This window comes from Triturus cristatus, chromosome 10, assembly GCF_964204655.1.
Source record: "Triturus cristatus chromosome 10, aTriCri1.1, whole genome shotgun sequence".
Classification (NCBI taxonomy): domain Eukaryota; kingdom Metazoa; phylum Chordata; class Amphibia; order Caudata; family Salamandridae; genus Triturus; species Triturus cristatus.
The window spans coordinates 1,161,126,218-1,161,151,355 of NC_140593.1; the positions used below are offsets into that span (position 1 = coordinate 1,161,126,218).

The 25,138-nt window shown below is 43.8% G+C and overlaps 1 protein-coding gene across 2 annotated transcripts in view; it reads left to right on the forward strand.

Moving 5' to 3' along the window:
• LOC146796831 (metalloproteinase inhibitor 1-like) overlaps positions 1–25,138 on the forward strand; it is a 51,426-nt gene that overhangs the window by 19,599 nt on the left and 6,689 nt on the right. For both annotated transcript variants that reach the window (XM_085630237.1, XM_085630238.1), the window contains exons 3-4: positions 13,682–13,770; positions 23,706–23,820. In XM_085630237.1, the coding sequence (XP_085486363.1) occupies positions 13,682–13,770; positions 23,706–23,820 (204 nt within the window). The remainder of the gene's footprint in view (positions 1–13,681; positions 13,771–23,705; positions 23,821–25,138) is intronic.

Sequence of the window (25,138 nt, forward strand, 5' to 3'; positions counted from 1 at the left end):
CATAGGAGGTGGATTCATCCTCCTCTAATCAGTACATATATAAACAAAGGGATCCACCCTTATAAACAAGAAAAGTAGTATTCCTCCAGATATGTGTGTCTCCTACGATGGTGGAAAGCCCACAGCTTTTTTAAAATACCCCTCACCCATCAAAAGGACCCTTGGTGGCATGCTTCATCATCGGGGTCTATAGTCAGACAGTTATCAAGGTTACCTCCTCGCCTGGCAAACTACCTCCTCACGGCTTCACAGAGATGCGAGGAGGTAGTTGCCAAGTGAGGGGGTAACCTTGATAACTGTCTGACAATAGGTGCTCCTTCCCTCTCGTTTTTCAAGCTCATGAGGCATTTAACGGGCTAATAAAAAAGCCATACCAGTCAAAATACCTATTGGGGTCATTGTATACAGTGCATGTAGATTGTTAGATACATCACTTAGTATTTACTTTGAGTTTTCACACATTAATCTTACAATTTAGAGTGTAGAAGGGATCGCCTTTAGGTCCTGATGAGAAGCCAGGGGAGGGCTTCGAAACATGTCGACACAGGAAGCACTGCCCATTAAAGCTTAGTACTTCTGTCCTATTCCCCACTTTTAACAATATCAGCCTGAAAGAAAATTACAGTTTTTTGGTTTCTGCAGAGCCAGGTATTGTTTAATCGTACACCACTTTCACATACTTCTGACCCTTCCACTCACACCCCTACACCACACATAGTATTGTTACAAAACCAGTGCTCCCACATAGTCATAGCAGCGAGACGGGAAGACCCCAATGATGAAGCATGCCACCAAGGGTCCTTTTGGTGGGTGAGGGGTATTTTAACAAAGCTGTGTGCTTTCCACGATCGTAGGAGACACACATATCTGGAGGAACCATACTTTCTTGTTTATAAGGATGGATCAGTTGTTTATATATGTACTTAAGCAGGAATATCAGGATATCATGGGGTAACACAGCAGACCCCTTCCCCAACATTCTGGGAAGTACTCCTCACTGCTAACACACCCAATGGTGACGGACAAGAAGAGGTGGGGAGGTACAGTTTTGTGTACTTCTTACTCAAAATATGCTATGGGGGTCCTGATTTGGATAGCGCCCTGGTTACCCTTTACTGTTATATGCTCTGGCTGATAGTGCTTTACACCCCAACACAGCACCCTCCCTATGAGTAGGAGACTTCTTCAAGGTGCATTATGTGGTAAATAAAATATTACGCTCTCAGACTTTTAAAATATAAATAAGATCATGCATAAAGCAAGAGGCTGACTCTGTGGTATCAGGTTCATAAAGGGATTTATTCCATTAACTCGAGTCAAAGGGAGAATATTTCCATCACCAAAATTGGATCTGGAAAGGGGCTCAAAAGTATTCTCAATATTCTCAAAACATTATTCACAGAGTACAGTATATATACATTTCTCAATTGTACGTAAGCAAGAGAGCAAGAGAGAATGAGATAAGAGCATGTGGGCGTGTAAGTAGGCGTGAAGGTGGGCGTCCATGTGGGCGTCCACTTGATGATAATGGGTAATTTGTCATGTGTGGGTGGATACCTGGAGAATCCTGCAATGTCAGCAGAAATATTTGGCAGAGATGCGTGCGCAGTCGCATGACGTGTGATAGACGTGCAACTAGAGGGAGAAAGGGACTTGACATTTAGCTCTACATGTGGAGACAAAAGTCTGGGGTTATGTCAACCTAATCCCAAATCATATCTAACATCCTATGTTTAAAGAACTGTGTTATCCAAAAAGAGAGGTCTCTTAGGATAGAATCTTATTCTATACTGACTATACTGACTAGTGCGTGTACAAGCGTCTAAGTGTCTACACTAAATGCGAGGGGGTAGGAATATTCCATGGTAACAGGGCTATGAATTACTTGCATAAAGACAGAGAAGCCGGGCCCTTTGCTCGGTAGCTGGAAGAATGTTTACTTAAACTACTAGACAGGAATGCATTGGATAGGGACGGAGGAGATAATCTTGAAGGTGAAATACAGTTCTTGGCAGGCGACGGGCTGGATCAGGCACCGTTAGCCGCGCAGGGAGTGAGACAAAGTTCATGGTCACAGATGCAGGCTCAGACTGGAGCTCTCAGAGGCAGAAGGCAGGAAAAGGCTTGATGACAGAATCAGGGCCTACTCGCCTGGACTGAAAAATGGGATAAATGAACCATATAAAGCCGGTGGCCTTTCATACTTAGAAATAGAATATCCGGCCCATTCATGGCGGATCTGAAAGAGGACATGTTGACGGTGGACGCACAAGTGTTTGCGTCTTCATAACTGGAACTGGAGGGAACATACATGTACTTGTGATTTATACATGAAACCGTTGGGGTCCCAGATAGGGGACATAACTGATCATAAAAATCCATATTTCCACATTCCCTCCTTGTCCCCTACTTGCCCGTTAAGAGATATCAATCTTCATCAATCCGTTGATCTGTTCATATAACATCATTTGTTCTTCTTTTTTCTTCCGGGATGAATGAAATCTTGGTGGTGGAATACACGATGTGGCACACAGACCACAAATCGCTGGTCCACATTGTAGGCATAAGCAGCAACTGAATAGTATGAGAAAGCCAATACCTAGGAAGGATAGGACCCTCCATCCAAAGGTAGATAATACACTCCAAAACCAACCGGACCAAGTCCAGGTGCCTGGATTCTGGTGTATCTGGCTTACAATCTTATGAAGGCGAGTTATGGCTTTATATACAGATGGCGAATTTTCTGGCATGAAAAATGCAACAGCTTGATTTGATGACCCTACAAGCTCCGCCCCTATCGGCCAGGATAACGTCAAGGACAAGACTATTTTGAAGCACAACAATCCGCATAGCAGACTGCTCTTCTGTTAAATTGCCTAAGGCGGAAATAGTTTCGTTCACTACTGCTTCAAGGGTTCTGGTTAATCTACGTATCAGCTTACTATTGGTAACTGTACCTATATAGGGAAAGAAACCTTTATTGAAATCTGTGTATTTTTCCCATGCTGTTTCAGTGTAATCGACAATTGGGAGATCTCTCTGCTGTCTATTGTGTACTAAATGAGTATTTCTATGATAATCAGGAGGAGCTAGGAAAACAGGTGGTAGGAGGAATGCTATGTAACAGGTACCATCCCAATCTAGAGGTAGGCGTATATATGCGGTCTGGCCACATATAAAGTAGGAATGACGAGAAGCTCTAAATGTAGACTTGCCTTGATCACTGAATTTTATTACAGTGGTGCATTTACTATGGCCCATGTGTATGGAGCCATTCTTTCTTATACATAATTCCCCTTTTACTGGGAATACGGACATGGCGGGCAAGATTGGTGTAGCTTCAGATTCAACGTTCAGGATCATGAGGTTAAGTGTAAAATTACCTAATCCATATACTTCATGTTCTAGATCAGTTCCTGTTCTTTTGGGAAGTCCCTCCTTGTTAGGGTAGCAGACTTTAAGCAAAACTAAGTTCAGGTTTCCCCATACCCAGTTGTCTTGATAAACTGCGGAATTCGAATCTAGGGAATTAATCAAACTAAACCATGCTCCACAGGAGCCATTGTGTGTGAACGGATAGAGAAAGAGGGGCAAAACTCCCTTATAGTTCTGATAGGGGGGGAGTCGGCCACAGACCCAGCAGTCTGTAGCATTGCTAGTCTGATGTGAATGGTGCAGCATCTGAATAAAGGTATTGTTGCGTAAGGCAAGTCGATATGATAGCTCATAGGATGGCAGATCACTAAATGTGTGCTTTATGGTATCATTAGTGGAGGAGTGTAAAAGTGAGGCAATAGGAGGAAGAATAGCATGTAGTATTAAGCTGATACATATTATCGTGATGCACATCTTGCTCTTTTTTTTTTTATATCAATGTTATTGTCCAAGATCTTATGCAAGCCAGAATACATGTTCAACCGCTTCACCACCTAGTGGACTTAATTGATCAAACGGGTTCTGACTTCTTAGATCAAAGTTTAGCTTTGTGGAAACTTCTGGGGAGTCTCCTCTAGAAAATGGTGTTCAAAATCCAAAATCCAAGTTTAAAGTCTTTTTCCTTTGTAAAAGAGTGGTGAAGGTGCACTTTGACTTTAACGGCCGTCCCCGTGGTCCAGAGCACTGACTTTGGCGCCTTCCATCCAGGAGCGATGGAGTATTCTTTGACCTGGGTGTTGTCAGGGAAGGCGGCAGCAACCTGCGAACAACAAGAGAGTAGTGCAGACATCAAGGAAGCCAGGTAATCTGTCAGCATGTTATTATCTTTTAGGCATTGGAGTGCCCCACATATTTGGTGGTCTACCAAAGACCACTTCATAGGGAGATAAGCCTGTTCTAGAATGAGCTACCATTCGCATGTAAAAGAGGGCAACCGGCAGGGCTACCATCCAATCTACACCTTTGTCTGCGCAAATTTTTAATGTCTGATTATGTCTTTCTACAAGGCCTGCTGCTTCAGGATGTCGCACACAATGGAATTTCCAGGTATACCCTAACAGAAGGGACACCTGCTTCATTAGTACCAGGACATATTTGTAACCTCTACATCTGTTTATTTGGATATAATCCATTTGGAGCACTTCAAAAGGGTGGTCAGGTGGATGGAATCCACCTTGTTCCATCGGAATGCCTTTACCTGGATTGAATTGGCAACAGATCATACATGTTCTGACCTTTTGTTTCGCTGCTGCACGCAGGTGCTTGTTGAACCATATATTCTGTAAGCTATCTATCATTGCTTTCTCTCCTAAGTGTGCAGGACTATGTGCGGTATTTATGATTATTTGTACCATTGAATCAGAAAGAAACCATGGGGATTTGCCCTTTGTCATCCAACCTTGATCAGTCAGTACCCCTCCTTGTTCCGATCATTTCTTTAATTCGTCTACAGTAGCATGTGTCTGTATGTCTTGTACATCCTTGGAAGGATCCCTAACTGTCATGGCTTTGGACACTTATTGAACCTGTAACTTTGTCATGTCTAGTGGGGTCTGAGCTGTCTGTTTAGCTGTTCGGTCTGCCAGATCATTGCCTTGGGAAAATGGTATCTGTGGCTCTAGTATGTGCTTTACATTTTAGGATAGCTATGGCTGTTGGTAAATGTATTGCTTCCAGTAGGGCTTGAATATGGGGGCCATGCTGTATCTTGGCCCCATGAGAGGTCAAGAAACCTCTTTCTCGCCAGAGAATCGGTGTAAATGTTTACTCTCAGGTGCTTAGCTCTTATGCACGCTTGTGTCAGGGCGATGAGCTCTGCTGCTTGTGCTGACAATATGTCTATTCTTTTAGTCTCTATTATTACAGTATCAGTAGTCACTGCATATGCTGCCACTAATTCTCCCGCCCCTGTCCTCATGCATGAGCCGTCAACTTATAGTGTTAGGTCGGGGTCTGGGAGTGCAACGTCTGTCAAGTCTTGTCTTGGTTTAGTCACGGTATGTATTACTTCAACACAGTCGTGTGGTGAAACGCTTTCTGTACTGGAGGGCAAAAGGGTAGCAGGATTCAGTATGTTGCATCGTCTGATCTCTATGTGTGGTTGAAATAACGTTGACTCATAACCTGTCAGTCTAGCTACAGTCAGGTGTTGTGTTTGTGTCCGGTTCAAGAGAACCTCTACTGCGTGTGGTACTTGTACTGTCAGAGGGTGGCCCAGCACTATCAAGTCACTTTGTCTTATGGCTAAGGCCGTTGCTGCAACTGATTTTAGGCACGCAGGCAAAGCCTGTGCTACTGGGTCTAATGTACTAGAAAAATAAGCACAGGGCTCGTGTTTTCCTGCATGATCTTGTGTTAGGACAGATAGTGCTGTTCCATCCCGCTCTGTCACAAAAAGCATAAACGATTTGTTGTAATCAGGGTTTGCTAAAACTGGTGCTTGACATAAAGCTCTCTTTAATTCTTCAAATGCCACAGTGTGTTCTTGTGTCCAAGGGAGGACTTTAGTAGAAGCTGTATTAGGGGCTTGGACTAATTCCACCTGAAAGATCACAATAAAACATGAGAAAAAGGGGAAAACACCATACCTATTTCCTTGGCTTAATTTCTAAGGGGGCTAATTTCTAAGGGGCTTAATTTCTTAAGGGGCTAGCGGGAAGCGAACCTCCTCAGGGGCCAGCAGAAAGCCAATATTCTCCTCCTTCCCCCCCTTTTTGACAGGAGGAAATCTGAAACAGATTTCACTGCTGTCAAACACTATCAAACCCTGTGTCTTGTCAACACTATTAATCCCTGTGTGTAGCTACTGGGCGTAAGCAAAATTATAGGAGATACACAGCGTATTAGAAACGGCGAGAAATCCTTCAAATTAATGTACAAACCTCATTGTGTTAGCTCATAAGCTGGCCAAATGACATCTCATATGCAAATGTCCCTATTACATGAACCTACACCAACCTGAAGTCAATATTAATGCTAGTAGGCCCTAATAGGAATGCTAAATTACCTAAATATTCGGAAAACCAAGTTTAAGAACAGTTGTTAATGTTGATAATTAATAATTTATCTGCTAAAGAAATCAGTCATTTTGCAATAATTTCCACCTATACAATAAATAGCCTAATTTAAAAACAAGTCAACTTTTGGGGCCACCACTTACAAGAATGAGCTTACTAAAGCAAACTTTAAAAAGGAAATCCTGTCAGATATTTTCTCATTACCCTAAATACCGAGCCTCATTTGTCACTCTGTGGTGGCAGTCCTTATTTAAAACAGGCCTTCAAGAGTTAAGATGCGAGTGCACAGATCATAATTGTTCCTTAATGTCCAATCTGGAAACATATGACCGAGGCTGCCTGTCTATAAGAGAAAGGCAGTCATGTGAAAAATATTTTAGTCTTGCATAATTTTTCCTTTTATTTCATTCATCTCCAACACCAATTAGACATACACTGATAACGTGTTGTCTGCTATTTTGACAGCATGATAAAGGTAATATCACGTCTGTGAAATTTAGTAATTGTGAACAAGTTCCAGCCAAGCGCTGTGCAAAGATCGCCGTCGTCACGACTATCTCTGTACTTGCACAGGAGAACTTGGTATTAAACGCTAAACAGACTGGTCAATACAACACAAAAACAAAACATATATAAAATACATATGCCAAGCCATCAGTATACCAAGCACAGAAAGCATAGACAATTGCACTAACATATATAAATGAGCAGCGATGCGCAATTACAGTACCTACAGCTCAGAGGCGAACATTCTGGCCTGCTTAATTTGTCAGGCTTTTAATCAATAATTGATTTACCTGCCCTATACACCCCCATCTGAAATCACCGTGTCAAGTCTGACACACAGAATCAGCAAGAATAATCAAAAACGAAGAACACACGAACCTGTTTGGTTTCTTTTATAAAAACAGAATCAGCAATAATAATCAAAAACGAAGAACACACGAACCTGTTTGTTTTCTTTTATAAAAATGAGCTATGCATCTTCGTCAACACAATGTACCCTAATGTCCCAGACGAAGACGCACCTCTCATCTCTCCTCACAGACTTTTAACCACTGGATCATTTATCCAATGCAACTGGTGGCAGCTTGTGGCCACAATTCAAAAATGTCTGAATTTGAAAATCGTTTTTATATAGGCACATAGCCCTTAAAATTCCAAGCAAGAGCAACATTTTACTTTCTGGCCAGAAGCAATATAACATTTGCTAAAAAATAAAACAAATCTTCTCCATAGACATTTCCTCGGGGCACTTGTTTTGCACAGAATAGAACAAGGGAATCTTTCTCGACTTACAGTTCTCAGCTGCCCTGTCTTATCAGAGAAGCTAAAAATAGCCCCTCAGCGCGGCCTGAGCCTGGGCTGCCAGCCATCTTTTTTTGTTTTTCCTACTCCTTGCCCCCAAGGCTCTCCGCCTGCAGGCATTACACAGATGCGATGTCAGAGAAGCTTTCTAAGCAGTGCCTCTGTTCTGCTCCTCTCACCGGCCCCCACCTACACTGGCTACAAGGTCAGAATCTGTCTCCGATTTCTGTATCACATTCTGCTCTACACAGCCCCCACCTTCTCCTCACTCTGAAGCTGTCAAAGACAAAAAGACTACTCAATTCCATAAAAACTGCAATAATTCGCCCAATTGAAAAATTATTTTTACATACAATTTGCACTCAGGGGGTCATAATCTTACCGTCTTGACCCAGCACATTGGCTCACTGGACCACCAAGAACACAAACCTGGATTCTGGAACAATTTTGTAAATTCGAAATACCCACAATTTTTCTCAAGCTAAACTTTTCACTAATTATTTTTCATTAACACTTCGTACATTAGGGGTGTCATCAAATCACAGGTGGTGCTCTTTCTCTAGCTACACCCCTCCCAATTCCCTTTTAACAACGTGAACAAATGTGGGACCATGAAAACACCAGCCATGCGCTGTTCGGTTGGTGGGAGGCTCAAGAACCTTTGGGCTACTATATGTATTATATGTATCGTGGTACTTGCGGTGGCACTCTAACTGGACCTTCTACTGGGGCCACTCTTGCTAGGTCCTCTGAAAGGACGGGATAAATACCAGCAACGTCAATATTTCTTTCTCTGTCAGCCTGCGCTCATTTTACCTACTCCAATTACTCCTGTAACATCTGTTCCTTGGCTTTTCCAGACTCCAGTCTACTCCTCTCTGCTTCGTGAAACACTTACTCTGACCTCCTATGTGACTCCTTGCGCCAAAAACTCAATGGCATCCTTCCAAGCTGGTCTACATTTTCTCTTTCATAAGAGTGTTTCGTTGTCCATCTACTTGTTCTGCTTTTACTCGTATACCTTCCTCAACTAACACGTTTTCTCGGGCTTTGTCTGAATCCTCCCTACTTTTCTCTTCTTTTCTGAGCGCTTACTCTGTGCGTCTATGCTATTCTTTACGCCATAATTCAATGGCATCTTTCTGTTACTGTCTGGCTATCTTTTTCCATAATTCTTCTTCTACTCTCATGATGCAATCTGCATCCCAGGTCCCAGCTGCGGGCCACCTCTGACTTTCTGGTAATTCCTTGGTGTAGTCTACCCATAAATCAAGAAATAATATAGCGTCTAAGCCGTGTTTATGATACATGAAGTACCCTGGAGTGTCCCTAGGAGGAATAGGAACAGCTTCTTCGAGTACCCCTTTTCTAGTTGTGATCTGTCTTAATTTCGAAAAGAGCGGCATATTGAGAACTGATCTGATACTTGATCTTGAACAAACTTAATACGATAAACACAATAATGAACAGTCATTCACACCACAATATGCAGAATGTACTTAAAACATTTAACATTTAACATTTAACGAACAACAATGATGGCCATTGGGAACACTAACTAGGTGCTTCTGAATTATATACTAGACATACTAGATATACTGCTAAACAGTACAGATACACTGCTGAAACAGTGCAGACCGGATTTGTGTACCCAAACCCGTCTTGACCGGCACAACCTATGTGCACGTCAGAACGCCTCCCCGGCAATGGTACTCACCGGGTAGCTCGGAACGGAAGGCCTCGGAACTGAACTGGACTGGACTGGACCGGACTGGACTGGACTGGACCCGACTCGTGACCTGGATACTTCGGAACTTCGGAATCTGGTGGGCCTCTGTATACCTCGGACACAGCACTCTCGCAGGTGGACTCTGGGTAGGACAATCTGCGTTCCTCACCGCCTCGTATGGATGCCTGGTCGCAGTCTGTCCCCTTCGTTGGCCTGAGGGAGTTGGCGGGAAGACCCGCGACGTGCGCGCTTGAAGTCCATCACGGCTATGGAAGGGGGCAAAACTGGACCTTCATCTCCGGCGTGTGGGGAAAGAGATTAAACTGTTCGGGCGCCATTATGTGGTAAATAAAATATTACGCTCTCAGACTTTTAAAATATAAATAAGATCATGCATAAAGCAAGAGGCTGAGTCTGTGGTATCAGGTTCATAAAGGGATTTATTCCATTAACTCGAGTCAAAGGGAGAATATTTCCATCACCAAAATTGGATCTGGAAAGGGGCTCAAAAGTATTCTCAATATTCTCAAAACATTATTCACAGAGTACAGTATATATACATTTCTCAATTGTACGTAAGCAAGAGAGCAAGAGAGAATGAGATAAGAGCATGTGGGCGTGTAAGTAGGCGTGAAGGTGGGCGTCCATGTGGGCGTCCACTTGATGATAATGGGTAATTTGTCATGTGTGGGTGGATACCTGGAGAATCCTGCAATGTCAGCAGAAATATTTGGCAGAGATGCGTGCGCAGTCGCATGACGTGTGATAGACGTGCAACTAGAGGGAGAAAGGGACTTGACATTTAGCTCTACATGTGGAGACAAAAGTCTGGGGTTATGTCAACCTAATCCCAAATCATATCTAACATCCTATGTTTAAAGAACTGTGTTATCCAAAAAGAGAGGTCTCTTAGGATAGAATCTTATTCTATACTGACTATACTGACTAGTGCGTGTACAAGCGTCTAAGTGTCTACACTAAATGCGAGGGGGTAGGAATATTCCATGGTAACAGGGCTATGAATTACTTGCATAAAGACAGAGAAGCCGGGCCCTTTGCTCGGTAGCTGGAAGAATGTTTACTTAAACTACTAGACAGGAATGCATTGGATAGGGACGGAGGAGATAATCTTGAAGGTGAAATACAGTTCTTGGCAGGCGACGGGCTGGATCAGGCACCGTTAGCCGCGCAGGGAGTGAGACAAAGTTCATGGTCACAGATGCAGGCTCAGACTGGAGCTCTCAGAGGCAGAAGGCAGGAAAAGGCTTGATGACAGAATCAGGGCCTACTCGCCTGGACTGAAAAATGGGATAAATGAACCATATAAAGCCGGTGGCCTTTCATACTTAGAAATAGAATATCCGGCCCATTCATGGCGGATCTGAAAGAGGACATGTTGACGGTGGACGCACAAGTGTTTGCGTCTTCATAACTGGAACTGGAGGGAACATACATGTACTTGTGATTTATACATGAAACCGTTGGGGTCCAAGATAGGGGACATAACTGATCATAAAAATCCATATTTCCACAATTAGACCGATTGACTCCCCCTTTATGGGACACCTATGCGATATGGGCCTCCAGAAACCAGCGAAAATGGGCCACGCATACTCAAGTAGTTGAGCAGTGGCGGGCACACCACCTAGAGAATAGAGCCTTCTTTTTCTAATCAGACTTACATGCCCTGCATAACAGTATTGATTTACTCTAATGCAAAATGGAGGCAGGGTGGAGAGTGATGGATGGGGAATATCTGGAATGTACACTGTCAGATCAAAATTCCCTGAAACTTTTATTCTTTTGGGGTCCAACCATGCTCACATACACCCAAGTGCACCAAAATCCAGAGGCACTGAAGGATCAACGTTTTCAGGAGGTAGTGGGGATACACAATGCACAAAACTTCGCTAAGAATGAGGGCACTGCCTCAGATGCCACAGGGGAATGGGACGCCTTCATGGCGGTTCTCTGAGGCCCATGCCTCAAGGCCACATTTGGGGCAAGTTAAGTGACTGTTTAAGGTCTTACAGGGAACTTCCCCACAAACTAAGCCATATTGACTATATGGAATATATAATATGTTAAAACAGGGAGGGCGACAGAGCAGGCAGACTATTGGCTTGGCTACTAGATTCAGAACAAACTAAATTCCCATCAGAGTCATCCACACACACCAGGGAGATCAAGACAGCACCCAAGAGGGTATTAATGCAATCTTGATAGTGCCATGAACTCTGGCCCAGGAAGAGACAATGACGTTCTAGAGTATTACTGCCCTAGCTCCCAAAATGTAGGGCTTTGTTCTCGAGTAACCTACCTTCCTAGAGGAAAAGAAACAGTTGCTTAAACAAATGGCCAGAGGTAAGAATCTGGGCAACTACAGCTTACTTGTTGAATTCCATGTGGCATACGCCTCACGCATAGCACAGCTGTTGCTATCAGTACTAGAACAGTCAGCACTTAGACGTCTACTGCCTGCCCTCCTGTATGAGAGAGGCCTTGCTAGTAGTCCTCCCAAATCTTAAAGGGACCCCCCTGTAGGTCAGATACTACCGCCCACTGTCTTTACTAAACCTAGAGTGCAAGACATTGGGAAAGTTTCTGGCAAACCGGTTCATGCCTATCATATACGACTTAGTGCAAAATGGTCAGAACGGCTTCACATGGGGCACAAATCATTTAAATTATAAATGCTCTTCATATTCATAGACTGAGCCAAGGTGGAGAACCAAGACCACTGGGCGCTCTCCTTAGACACACCTAAGGCCTTTTATACGCATATCTGGCCTTTCCTGATGCAGGTACTTCCAGAAAAAGGGTAGGCCAGTGGTTGGATGTGTCTCTTCTATGCGCAGCCATTGACACGGATCAGCACAGGGTAAGTGGTCTCTGAAAATATCCCTATTGAAGGGGGAATATACAGGGTTGTTGGCTCTCGCAGTCTGTTTCTCCTCCGGCAATGGAGCCCTAGCATGCCTGCTACAGAGCTAGAATCTGGATTGGGGTCTGTAAATTGTGAATCAATGGAATGTAATCTCACTGTATGTCAACAATTCTCTAGTGTGCCTCCACAGTGAACACCACAATTTACTACTTGTGATGGCCTCCATGAATGAGTTTGGAGAACTATCAGGCCTTCCTATGAACTGAGGGAAATTATGCTTATTCCAGATCCCACCTCTGATGGAAATGCAAATGTGCTCTATACCAATGGTAGAGCGCAATGGTGATTTGACACATTTAAATAGCTGGGAGTTACCACTAGGAGTGCGACCTACTTGATGGTAATCTGGACAGGGCATTGGTGACAGTGCGATGCTCAACTCCCTTCTGGCACTCCCTGACTCTATCACCAATGGGCAGAGTCGATATCGCCAAAATGCTCATTCTTCCTGTTATATTTTTTTTTGCAGCTCTGCCGATGGTGATCCAACAACCATTTTCAGGGGACTGTGCTCTCTGATGACAAAATAAATATATATGTTACTATGTCAAAAGGGGGTAGGCCCAAATGCTGGAAACCATGCAACTCACCAGGTGCCCTCTGTGCTGCAGTTCAGCCCCTCAATAACATTTGTTTTTCAAAAACAAACTTCCAAAGGTGTGCAAATAAAAACACTAATACATCCGACACCTTCCGATATTGTTTCTCAGGGTTTGGTGGCCATTTGTGATTTTTTTCTGGGCAGGATCACAAGGCTTTTCCAAGCAAGAATCTAGCCTTCCTGGATATATTTGAAAACACATCTCCTACCAAACCAATTTTTGAGAAGCATTCATGTTGTATACAGTCATCTTCCAGTGTTTTGAAATTTCACATGATCAAGGGGAGAGAATTTGAAAGATGGCCATCCAGTGAACAATGTCACAATACATCTCAAACCCCAAGATGACATCAACAAACAAGATAACATTCTAGAATGCTTATCGTGGTGAATGTTTGAAAGATGGAGGACTGGACAAAGAGGACTCTTGCCTCTTGCACTTCCACACAATCAGGCCAGGTTCTAGTACTTCTTCCCAAAGCCAGTACAGAACAAATCCAGAAAGCTAGATGAAATTGGCATCGTTTTTCCCCTAGTCTTTCAGGTAGTAATAGAAATCTTCCTTGGGACGGTAATACTTCCTTACTTAATAGATTATGGGATGGTAATTGGGCGCTAATTGTCTCTTTTTTTTTGTCTGACAGTTCTCCAACTTAAAGTCTTGGAAGCCTCCCAGAAGAACGGATCCAGCCCGACGGATGTGGTGAGGGGCTTTAAAGTTCAAATCGGAAAGGTAAAATGTTTTTTTCTGTTTCTCATAATTCACAGCTTGAATGAAGGGCATTATTTGGACAATATGGCTTTCATTAGGAGAGGACTATCAAAAGACAAGCAGCATTTGTATCTCGGACCATTTCCCTGTTGTTTGAGCCGGGGACCAGTAGCAGCCACACGGCTGATCACAAACCCAAACACCACCGTTAACTTCCAACTGAACATCTTCACTAATCTCCCACTTGGATGAATTTGAAGAATATATCTGACTAAATATCTTAGTTAGAAGAAGGAAGCCCTGTATTTGACTGGGGTACATATAGAATGGAAAACTAAGGGCTCAATTTAAATTTTGGCTATCCGGTTGTCCTGCGCCATGGCAACAAAGTAAACTACTCCATCGCCCTGGCGGAGGACCTGACTGCCAAACTTAGAAATGCTGATCGGACCGACAGATGTTTCTGTCATTCCCAGGAACATCTGCCAAGGAGGTTTCTGTAAAAGCTTTGGAACTTTGTCCTACGGCAAACAACGAGCTCCTTAGGGATAAAGGGTTTGCCTGGTGGTGATGGACAGTAAAAAAGACCCAACATTTAAATCAGGACCTTATTTTGGAGTGGAACATTAGGATGTAAAGCACCGCATGAAGGCCATTTTATTCTGTCATTAACAGCACATAAAACAGGCTTTAGCAGAAACAATACATCTTGGCTTTAAAAGGCCAAGTTATTGACTTTGGAAGTGATTTGTGCCAATCGCTAGATGCATGCACACTCTAGACTGGCGATCTTACAATGGGTTTCTAATAAAGAAAACTCATTCTGAGTCGGATACTGATGCACATGGCTGTGTAGACACATGCACAAACATGGGGCATGAAGATTTCATACACATGCAGTGTGATGCAGGATTGCCATTTTTAATGCATTGATGTAATGTGGCAACTTTAGTACAGTACAGAAAAAACTAAAAAAACAAGTATATATGGCGGCACTTTACAGTTTCTTAGACTTTATGTAAAATAAAAAATGTAAACAAAAAAATTACAAATTTCACTTGAAAAGTGGGATGGAGGGAAGGGGTGGCAGTGAGGTTGTGGTCCGAGAAGCTGCGATGGGGGGGCGGAAAGGAGAGGAACTGGTAGGGTGTTATGGTAGAGGAAAAAGCAGGGGAGAATGTAGGAAAACATATGTTCTCCAATGGAGTGCTGCTTAATAAATAAACACTGGCGAAGACACCAGCTTTGTATTATTTCCACCTTGAAGGTGTTAAAGACAGTGAACACAGAGTTTCTTTTGAGGTGTGACCGCCATCTTTTGACTTTTAATGTTTTGGATAAAAGACAAGACCAAATGACATTACTGCATGAGAGATAGCCTTAGAGACACATGGGAAAAGGGTAATGGGAAGGGAGGAGAGAATGAAAGAGAAAGGGGATAGTGAGACAAAGTAAAAAGTAGAATTAAGCAAGGGGAAAAGGGGAAGGGGAGAAAAAGAAACAAGCATTTGCAATGCAATAGGTCTCGCATTAATTAAGTTTGAGCTATTGGCATTGCTAAATATTGCAACACCAATTGCAACAAAAGTCTATAAATTGTAGGCCAACAAAATGTGTATATTTTTTTTGTAGCAATGGTGGCATGCTGCGCTTTAGATGAATATGTTTCAAAGTAAAGTGCGCCTTACTGCAATTGCTACAATAGTTAATTGTGGATGCGTTAACAATTGATGTGTGCACTGATGGCTGGTGGTGTGTGTGCCTGGTGGAAGTGTGCACTGCCGGCTGGTGGTGTGTGTGCCTGGTGGAAGTGTGCACTGCCGGCTGGTGGTGTGTGTGCCTGGTGGAAGCGTGCACTGACGGCTTGGTGTGTGTGCCCGGTGAAAACGTGCACTGATGGCTGGTGGTGTGTGCCTGGCAAAAGCGTGCACTGACGTCCGGTGGTGTGTGCCTGTTGGAAGCATGTCCTGATGGCTGGTGGTGTTTGTGCCTGTAGAAATTGTGCACTGATGGCTGGTGGTGTTTGTGCCTGTAGAAATTGTGCACTGATGGCTGGTGGTGTTTGTGCCTGTAGAAATTGTGCACTGTTGGCGTGTGTGTGCCTGGTAAAAGCGTGCACTGATGGCTGGTGGTGTGTGTGTGCCTGGTGAAAGCGTGCACTGACGTCCGGTGGTGTGTGCCTGTTGGAAGCATGTCCTGATGGCTGGTGGTGTTTGTGCCTGTAGAAATTGTGCACTGATGGCTGGTGGTGTTTGTGCATGTAGAAATTGTGCACTGATGGCTGGTGGTGTTTGTGCCTGTAGAAATTGTGCACTGGTGGTGTGTGTGTGCCTGGTGAAAGCGTGCACTGATGTCTGGTGGTGTGTGCCTGGTGGAAGCGTGCACTGACGGCTGGTGGTGTCTGTGCCTGGTGAAAGTGTGCACTGACGGTGTGGTTGTGTGTGTGGTTGTGTATGTGTGGTTGTGTGTGTGGTTGTGTATGTGTGGTTGTGGTAGTGGTTGTGGTTGTGTGCTTGTGTGTGTGCTTGTGGTTGTTTTTGTGTGGTTGTGTGTGGTTGTGGTTGTGTGTGTGGTGTGTCACGGGGCAGCGAAGGGGACAGAAGGAGAAAAAGGCACCGAATCACGTGGGCAGCGAAGGGGACAGGAGAAAACAAGGCCTGAATCCAGGACAGTTTTTCAAGTTATCTAAGTAAGATAAATGAACATAGAATTAGAGGCATCCACGTTAAAAGCTCTGCAGGGAGAGAGGTGGGACTGAAGCAAGGACAGGCTCCCGAGGGGCTCTTAAGAGTCTGCAAACAACAACAAACAAGACAAGCCCGGCGGAGCGTGGCGCGTGCGCGCGCGCTTGGGGGCGGGGGAGCGCATTCCAGTCATTGCACTGCGAAGTATTCATGCACCAACTATGAGAAACGGAAGTGAAGGAAATTGAATAGAGGTTTGTTGGCGTGTGTAAAACCGAGGCTGTACAGGCTCTATCCAGGATCAAACATGGGAGACTGGAGAGAGGGGTGAACACTCGAGATTAGTTGTTAAGGTACACTGAGCTCAGACAAGCTGCAAACCATGTTACAAGTAGCGCTCATTATGATGCCCAGTCTACTGCGCACGCTGTCAAAGCGTTGTTTTCCAAATTGACCACATGATCTTGCAAATGTGATACTTCAACGGTTTTAAAGCAACAATGGGGCATTTTAAGCAAGAAATGTAGGTGCAGATGGGCAGCATCATTTTATTTTCCTAGCACTCGCTTGAGACTTGCCGGATCGAAGAGTCAAGTCTGCGCCTTGAAGGGGATACAGAGCAAAGATTATTTGTGCCTTATTGTGGCCTTGTCATTTAGCGGCTCAGTGCTGAAATTAAAATCGGAAAATCTGCTGCATTTAGGAGTAAATGCTTGAAAGCCCCGCTGTGGCGAGGGCCCGCAACAGCTCTCTGAATCCCACCAGGCGCGCGCACCGCATAATGACTTTGGTCTGAAAACGAGACCATTTAAAAGATGTAAAGAGATTTGAAGTGTAGAATCTTGTCCCACATTTGGGATCGTTTTTATTCCCCTAAAGTAAGACTCCCGTTATTTTAGAAAAAGGGGAAACACGCTGTGAACAATAAAGGGGATTTAAAACGCAGCATCCCTTTCTAAAAGTTACGTGTGTCGCACGTTATAAGCACCATTGTTATTACAGAAAAATAGACTGACGTGTAAACATGTTTAAACTTATTAGACACATAGCATCACAAACATGTTACCTGCAGCAGATATGCAATCCAAAAACTCCATATTAACAGAGAATTGCTCTTCTGTGCTCGAGGGGAAGCGGGACACCGGCTTCTTCTGGGTGAGGTGACTTGAGCTGTGGTATTTCTAGACAAAAGAGAAAGTAGGACAGGAGATGGTAAACAAGCCCGGCGGAGCGTGGCGCACGCGCTTGGCGGGGGTGGGGGAGCGGACCCTTTGAACTGCTCCCAGAAGCGGAGTGCATGGCGGCACGATGCGCGTGATTGTGCGTGTGCTAGCCATGCAATCCGCTCTTTGGGAGCACTTTTCAAACCCGCTCTCTATAGTCTCGCTTTGCTATCGCGTAAGACCTAAAAAGAAGGGCAAGAAATTGAACGAAGTTGAAATGAGATAAAGTAGAGGAAAGGGAAAGAAGAAGAGGAGAGAAGAGGCAGAGAGAAGGAAAGTCCAAAAAGAGCAGGGAGAAAATGAAAAGCATAAGAAGAAAAGAGCCAACTAGAAAGCTATACATTGAAAAGTACAGAATTGAAAGAACCCTACGAGTAAGTGAAAAATGAAAAGGGAGTAAACGAGACAGAACATGTAATGAGGGAAGGGAATTTCGGGTAAAGAGAAGTATCCTAAAAAAGAACAGAATTGAGATTTATGTAAATTGTGAAGAGAGGAGAAAGAATGCAAACACGAAAGATGGATTTCTAAAAGAGAAGGAAAATAGGGTCGAGAAACAAATTGAAACAGGATGTTTGAGAATTAATGTAGATCCTAAGCGTTCTGGTAGAATACAGGTTGCTTTCTACTAGCGAGCCTCTGAATAAGCTTTACCACAATTTCTATTAACAAGCATTGGGAAAACCAATCGGTCTGGCCTTGAAAAGCAGTTGCAATGGTTACTTGTTTCCCCTACATTTTGCATTGCAAGCTTATGGCAGAACAATACAAAGAGAATAAAAGACATGGCAGGGAAATGCTTCCTATAAAATTAGAAATAAAAAAATTACCATTTTAATGAATGTCAGAGGAAAATATGGTTCTTATTGGTTTAGAGTAAAGATGTTATTGGTTTAGAATTACGTTAACATGAAGGCATAGTTTAAACACACATGGATGACAACAGAATTCAAAGTATGGCTAAAAAAATGGAAATGGGGAATGATCGAAATTAGCACAAATCCTCCGCCAAAACGACCCGCTACTATGGATCCGTGTTCTTGTGCCTAAGAGGTAGCACTCCTTTAAGGAATGGGCACTAAAGCAGAGTGAAGATAGGAAAGGTTAGAACCTGCAGAAATCCACTGGGGAGAATTTTTACAGTTTTTGACGTAGTATAAGCACTTTTGTCATGCACTCACTATCCACCAAGTATTGTGTTATTTTCCACATTTACATTTTTCTTTACGAGACCTAGTATTTTAATTGGCACGTCATTATTTTGCTAAACAATATCCTAGCTCTTACCAGAAGAGTACACTGAAATGTGCAAAAAGCTGTCCTTTACAGCCCCCCTTAGAACGCCACACCCTATGCAGTCAGGCTATGCTGCCATTGAAGCATGATATGCAACATTGCTGCATTTATTTGTGCTGGCATATGCTTCGTACAGTAGCAGGCACTAAAGCATACGTTAATAATCTTACAGTTAGGGGTGTCTGATGTTGGCTAACAAGAGGCCTAGGGATGGCAATTTCCTAGTATTTCCTCTATTCATTTCCTCTGTTTTAGGATTCATTGTACATTTATCTCATATGAATAGCCTGAAACTCCGGCGTGAATCCGCCTTTTGCGGACCAACGGGGGACAGTCCCGGTGAGGGCGTGCGCTTTCTCTTTATCATATTTTTATAACTTCCAAAAGTTACGCTTTTCTATCATGAGATCCTTGGAAAATTTACTGCAGAGTTTTTTGGAACCCATAGCCTAGACAGTCTAAGTTGAAACTGTTGAAGCAGAAGCTCCTTAATGTTTGTGAAGCATGTCTTACATTCGATTATACCTCCCCTGACTGGACACTCTGAGATTAGGACCTCTCGCTGCACTCAGCACAGAGAGGGGTGCTTGGGAATTCTAAAATAACAATCTTGGCATTATCCATCATCCATAATCTAGGTGAAATCAGGATTAGGAAAAATACACAAGACATCACAATAATCTAAATGCTCCAATCAGGAGAGCTAGCAGTCTCTCTTACTATAAAGGTTAAAAAAACAGTAGATTAAACTTTTATCTAGATGTACTGTACCCACCGCTGCCCGAGGGTATTGCCATTAGGTTTTTACTACACAAAGCATTCCTTCAGACCTCCCCCAACCCCAACACACCCCACTGCCTTACATCCGATCAACCAGTACCAAAAAACCCCAGGCCTAACTGCACCTCAGCACCAAACGACTTTGAGAGCCGCCATTGCGACTCAAACAACACTCCTGAGTCGGGCAAGAAAACAACTCTTAGCCTGTGCAACTCACAAAGGGCTGGGTGTTCTGGACATTCAACAGCCAGCCAGGCAGTGTCCTCCTTGTCAGGGTGGGCCGTCTGTGCTTCAGGGGTGTGGGGAGGAGCCAAGATCCAAGCGCGGAGTCCTGTGCGGCGAGCAGGAACGAAGAGACCAGCCCGCCACATCACAGATCCTTTCAAGGGGCATGTACATCACCCCGTGACACTGTAAGCAATTAAGTGCTTCCGGGGCAGTGCCTAGGTGGCTAACTCTCGCCCAAGGTCAACCCCTGGCCCAGGGTGAGTGATGTGGCCTCACACCTGTCCCCCGGCTCCCCGCCATAGTTGGGAGAGACTTGGTTAATTCCAACAACCTCTCTTGACATGCCCCCATTACACGTGCTCCCACCCATTCGCCTTGCAAGAATTTCTTTTTTTCCTAAACCATGATTGTGACGATGGGCATACTGACTCTGATATCACTCCTTTCTTTCTCTGAGCGTCTTTATGTCAAACCTTTTTTCCATGGTTCTCTTTATGCACACAGCAGCGGTGCATGGAACCCTTCCCTTCAACATGAACAAGCATTGGCATAGCCAATAGGTCTCGCCTTTGGGGCCTTATAAGTATTTAGTTATGCAGCACAATATCCTTCCTGCAACAACATCAACTGTTGCATGGCTAAACACTGATAAGGTCCCAAAGGTGAGACCTGCCAATGCTTGTTTAGCTAGGACTCGTGTGAACACTTTTTTTGTTCTTGATTTTCATTGCCTGCATTTCTTTGTACCTGTACGTTTGAGCAGTGTCTCTGGTTGTGGAAATGTGCTTTCCTCTTTGAACATCCTGGTATAAAATGCCAGCTCAGTTGTGTTGGTTAACGCCCCGGAAACGTTACCTGTCTGAAAGCATCAGGTGCTTTAAAAAAAAAAAATTGCACCCAAATGTATTTCCCCTTCTATAAAATACCAGCCATGACGAAACAAGGAAGAGTTTACTCTTTTCCACTCCAACCGGCTGTATAAAGCCAGAGTGGCGCGTGCATGTGCAGAGTCCATTTGCTCCCTGGAAACACCTCAGTGCTGCTGCACTTCCCTGTGCTCTGGAGAGTTTTCACAAATACCACAGGGCATATCAGCAACAGACGGCGATAAATATCGCAAAGTGCGGTTAGCGCTTTTAGTGCTTTTATATTCATCGCCGTCTATCGCTGGAATTTATCGCCCGGTTAGCGCGTTATGAACAAAGCGTTAGTCCAGGGTGATCATTTTCCAGAGATATCCAGGGAAATGGGCCAACATCGCTGGAAAACCAGCAATGTTGTGCTCAAAATGGCGATAGCCTTGGTGATACGAACCTGTGGTCGTATAACCATAATCCACCTCCCATGTTAAGTATGCCTTAGTCAGGAATTTAACAGATGTTAAATTCCTGCGTTAAGGCATAGTTAACGTGATGATTATTATTGCTAATGCTCTTTGCTGATATCGCGAAGCTGCCTTAGCGATGTTTTCCCAGCCACGCCTACTTTGCATCGCATTAGCGATGTTTATCGCTGAGATGCCAGGCATTGGGAATTCGGCAGCTAACATGCGCTAATGCATGTTAGCGCCGCCTTGTTTATAGGGCAATAGGAATATTGCCGCTTTAGCGGCAAAAAGTGCCGCAAAGAGCCAATAATGCTCTTGATGATATGCCCCAACATCCTTTATGCCAAGATGGATCCCACCGTAGGGCCGTTGGAGGTTGGAGGGGGTGCACGGAGCTTCACTGAACAAAAGGGTGGCCTTTGGAGCCAGGGTCTGTTGTGTCTGTGAAATGTGTTAATCGAAAACCACTGCTGTGTTTAGGCAATTGTGTTCTTTGTCTGCATTGGCTGATTTGAAGAGGGTCAGGAGTTGGTATGTTTAGGGAAGTGATTGCCCTATTCCTCCCTCTTCTCGTGCATGCAGGAATGTCTGCTGGGCACCAACCTGTAGAAGAGTTTTCAGTACAGTGTTGCCAATGGCTCTCTGCTGCAAAAAGGGAATACTTAGGGGCAGATTTATAACGGACTTGCGCCCCTTTTACGCCGCCGTTGCGTCATGTGGGCGTTTCAACGCAGGGGGGGCGTTCTGTCACAGGAACGCCCCTGAAAAGTGACTCAGTGAAATCTATAAGATTTGACTGAGTCACTTTTCCAACGCTGATGCGTCAAAACCCTGCGCCTGCTTGAAGCAGGCGTAAGGCTTGACGCAACACGTTACAGATAGGGCAGGTTGGAACAGTGCTGGAGTTGCGTCGCGCCTGCGACACAACTTCAGCACTGCGCCAACCTTAAGCTGGCACATGCGTCACGCATCTGCTTGTCCTTGCGCCAGGATGCACCGCATTGTAAATGCGGCGCATCTGCGGTGGCGCAAGGGCAAACTTGCGTGACGCATCTTCCCTGGCGCATCCATGCTGATTTGCAGGGATGCGCCAGGGAACATAACTCTGCCCCTTTCTGTTTTTTGGCTACGTCGGTATCAACATACTGTGCCACTCAGCTTGTGTGCTGCTGATGAGAAGTGATTCACAACTTTATTTTCTACTTTCCACAGAAGTAAACCTTTGCTGCCATGTTTGGGAGTGTAGTTTGAAAGTGCGCCTCCTTGAAAAGAGTATCCATTTTATTCTCGTGATCCGAGGCAGCAAACATTCTGTAATTTAAATTATACTAGGTGGATCTAAAGTTAGTGAAAGACGGCCATATAATTATTCTGTTTTTTTGCTAAACTACCTTGCATTTCAACAGTACACATTAAGACCGAAATCGGAACGCAAACCCAAGCAGCCTGAAACTGCAATAATAGGCTGATAAGGCAACCAGAAGTGCACTTGCTACATCCTATGTTTACCGGGAAAAGAGCGCAAGTACTAACCAATGGAATGCGGAGCGCAAGTACTAACCAATGGAATGCGTAACTACTTTGGCATTGTTCTGTCATCGGCAACAACAACCTAACCACTTATAACAAGCTTTTGCAATGCAATAGGACTCGTATTTACGTGAGTTTGAGCTGTTGGCATGGTAAATGTGAGACCTATTGCATTGCAAATGTATGTTTATTCAGTTATTTTTACTTTTCTGGCTTTGCCTGTGTGAGACTGGCGTTCATTCTATATTGGCCTCTATACACGACCTTGGTTACTATTTTAATTGGCACGTGTTTTATCCCGGCAAGTTCTTATTTGTACTTAATGTGTGTGCTTTTATGGTTTTTGAGCAAGAAACCAAATAAAGATAAAGATTGTTTGATTGATAAAACCACATAAATCCTACTTCTGGTGGAGAATGACATGAACAATTGAAAGAAGTGAACATCAGGCTTTGGATGCAACAAGAATTGTATCAGGTAGACAGGAGACTTATGTCAGGTAGACAGGAGACTTATGTCAGGTAGACAGGAGACTTATGTCAGGTAGACAGGAGACTCATGGAGGGGGCACTTTGGAGGTGTGAGTATTGAGGGAGACGTTTGGAGATGGTGAGTGGTTGACTACTAAGTCTCTATAGCCAGGGCAAGGGTTTATGAAATTATATTGAGACATGTTGAGGTGTGTCCAGAGGAAGGGGTCAGTGTTGTTGTCTGTTCTACTACTTTTGCCCTCAAACCACTGGAACAACGCATATATCACAATAATCGAATAAAGGTCATTAAAACTGGGCAAAAGGCATTTATGACTTTATTGTCTGCAAACAATCTGTTAATGTGTACAGTTAATGTGCAGATAACTCCAACCTTATTATTCACTTCTCATGCTAGGTACTGAAAGGCATTGAGGCGTGGAAGAATGAGACGTTTATGGATTCGATGAGCGGGACCACCTTCGAATACTATCACAATCCTGAGGGGTTCAACGTTGACTACTTGATCGCAGGTCAGACATCTCTGGTGTGGCGCTGAAGAATGTAGCGTTAAGCAATTTTTAACAGGGTACATTTTACTTACTGCAACTGTTCTATTGGGTTGTTCCCCTGAAGCCAGTCTGAAACCTCTGCACCCATCTTGTACACCCCTGTGCATCCCTCACCACACACGTAACACGTTCACCCAACATGCATAAAGGTTTGCCAGCACCAATAAGAACATATGTGTAACACAGAGCTTGCTAAAGTGTTATTAGTGGACTAAATGAACACCAGTGTATGATTTGGAGACACAGGGGTCTAAGCTGCAATACAGTTCTCTAGTCTAGAGGGCATGTGGTCCAAGAGTTGTCTCATGTGCATCAATAATTCAGATCATTCTCTCTTTATGTTACAAGGGAGGAAAGATAACTGCTTTGTTGATGCAGCTAAATAAATGGATCTAGCCACCATCTACAGCTTTAGTAAGATGTTAGCATTGTAAACGTCTTATATACAGCTATATGTCAGAACTTGAAAAGATCTGTTGCCGAAAAATCACAGAATTGAACACAGGAAATAGCCCACTTTCAGGCCTCGCCTGCATTAAATGGCAAGTGCTCTAATGCTTGCAAAGAAGCACAGGCTGAAATCTCTGCATTTAAATTTCACAGTCTTGGTCCGAAATTCACAAATCCCAATATTCACAACAAAGGCTATGTTTGGCACAATATTCATGTGACAGCATCATTTACAGAGGCTTTCAATGTGTTCCTCCTCCTCAAGTCTGTAAGAAAACTCTTCTATTGCAAAGGAAATGTGCTGTTGTATTTCTAGTCCTTTCTTATACTGTAGACTGCTCTAACCATGTCCTTCTGGGCCACAAAGGAACAATACAGTGCTCAGCTAGAGCCTAGAGTCTGAACTCTTGACTTGTGGTGTGACTAGGATTCTACAAGGACCAACCATGTTGACCCACAATTGCAAACTGGTTCCTCTGAGAAACACCAGAATCATCCTTGGAAGCTTGGAAGCAAATGCCTTTTCCAGAGAAATGCATTCCTAAAACTGGTACATGTACAAATCAAATCAAATCAAATCCAGAAATTGGCCTAATGCTGATACCTTTAATAGAGAACTTAAGAGACCTAAACCTCATTAGATAAAAACACCAACAACGAATTAGAAAAAAGTCACAAACTATAGAGAATTGGATGTCATATATAAAAAATTGCAAAAAAGTACTACAAAGGAACACATAGAAAAAAGTCCCTCAACGCTATCAAATTGGAAATGAAGAATATTTTGAAAACATGACACCCACTGCGACTGACCCGCTAGTGAACAGGG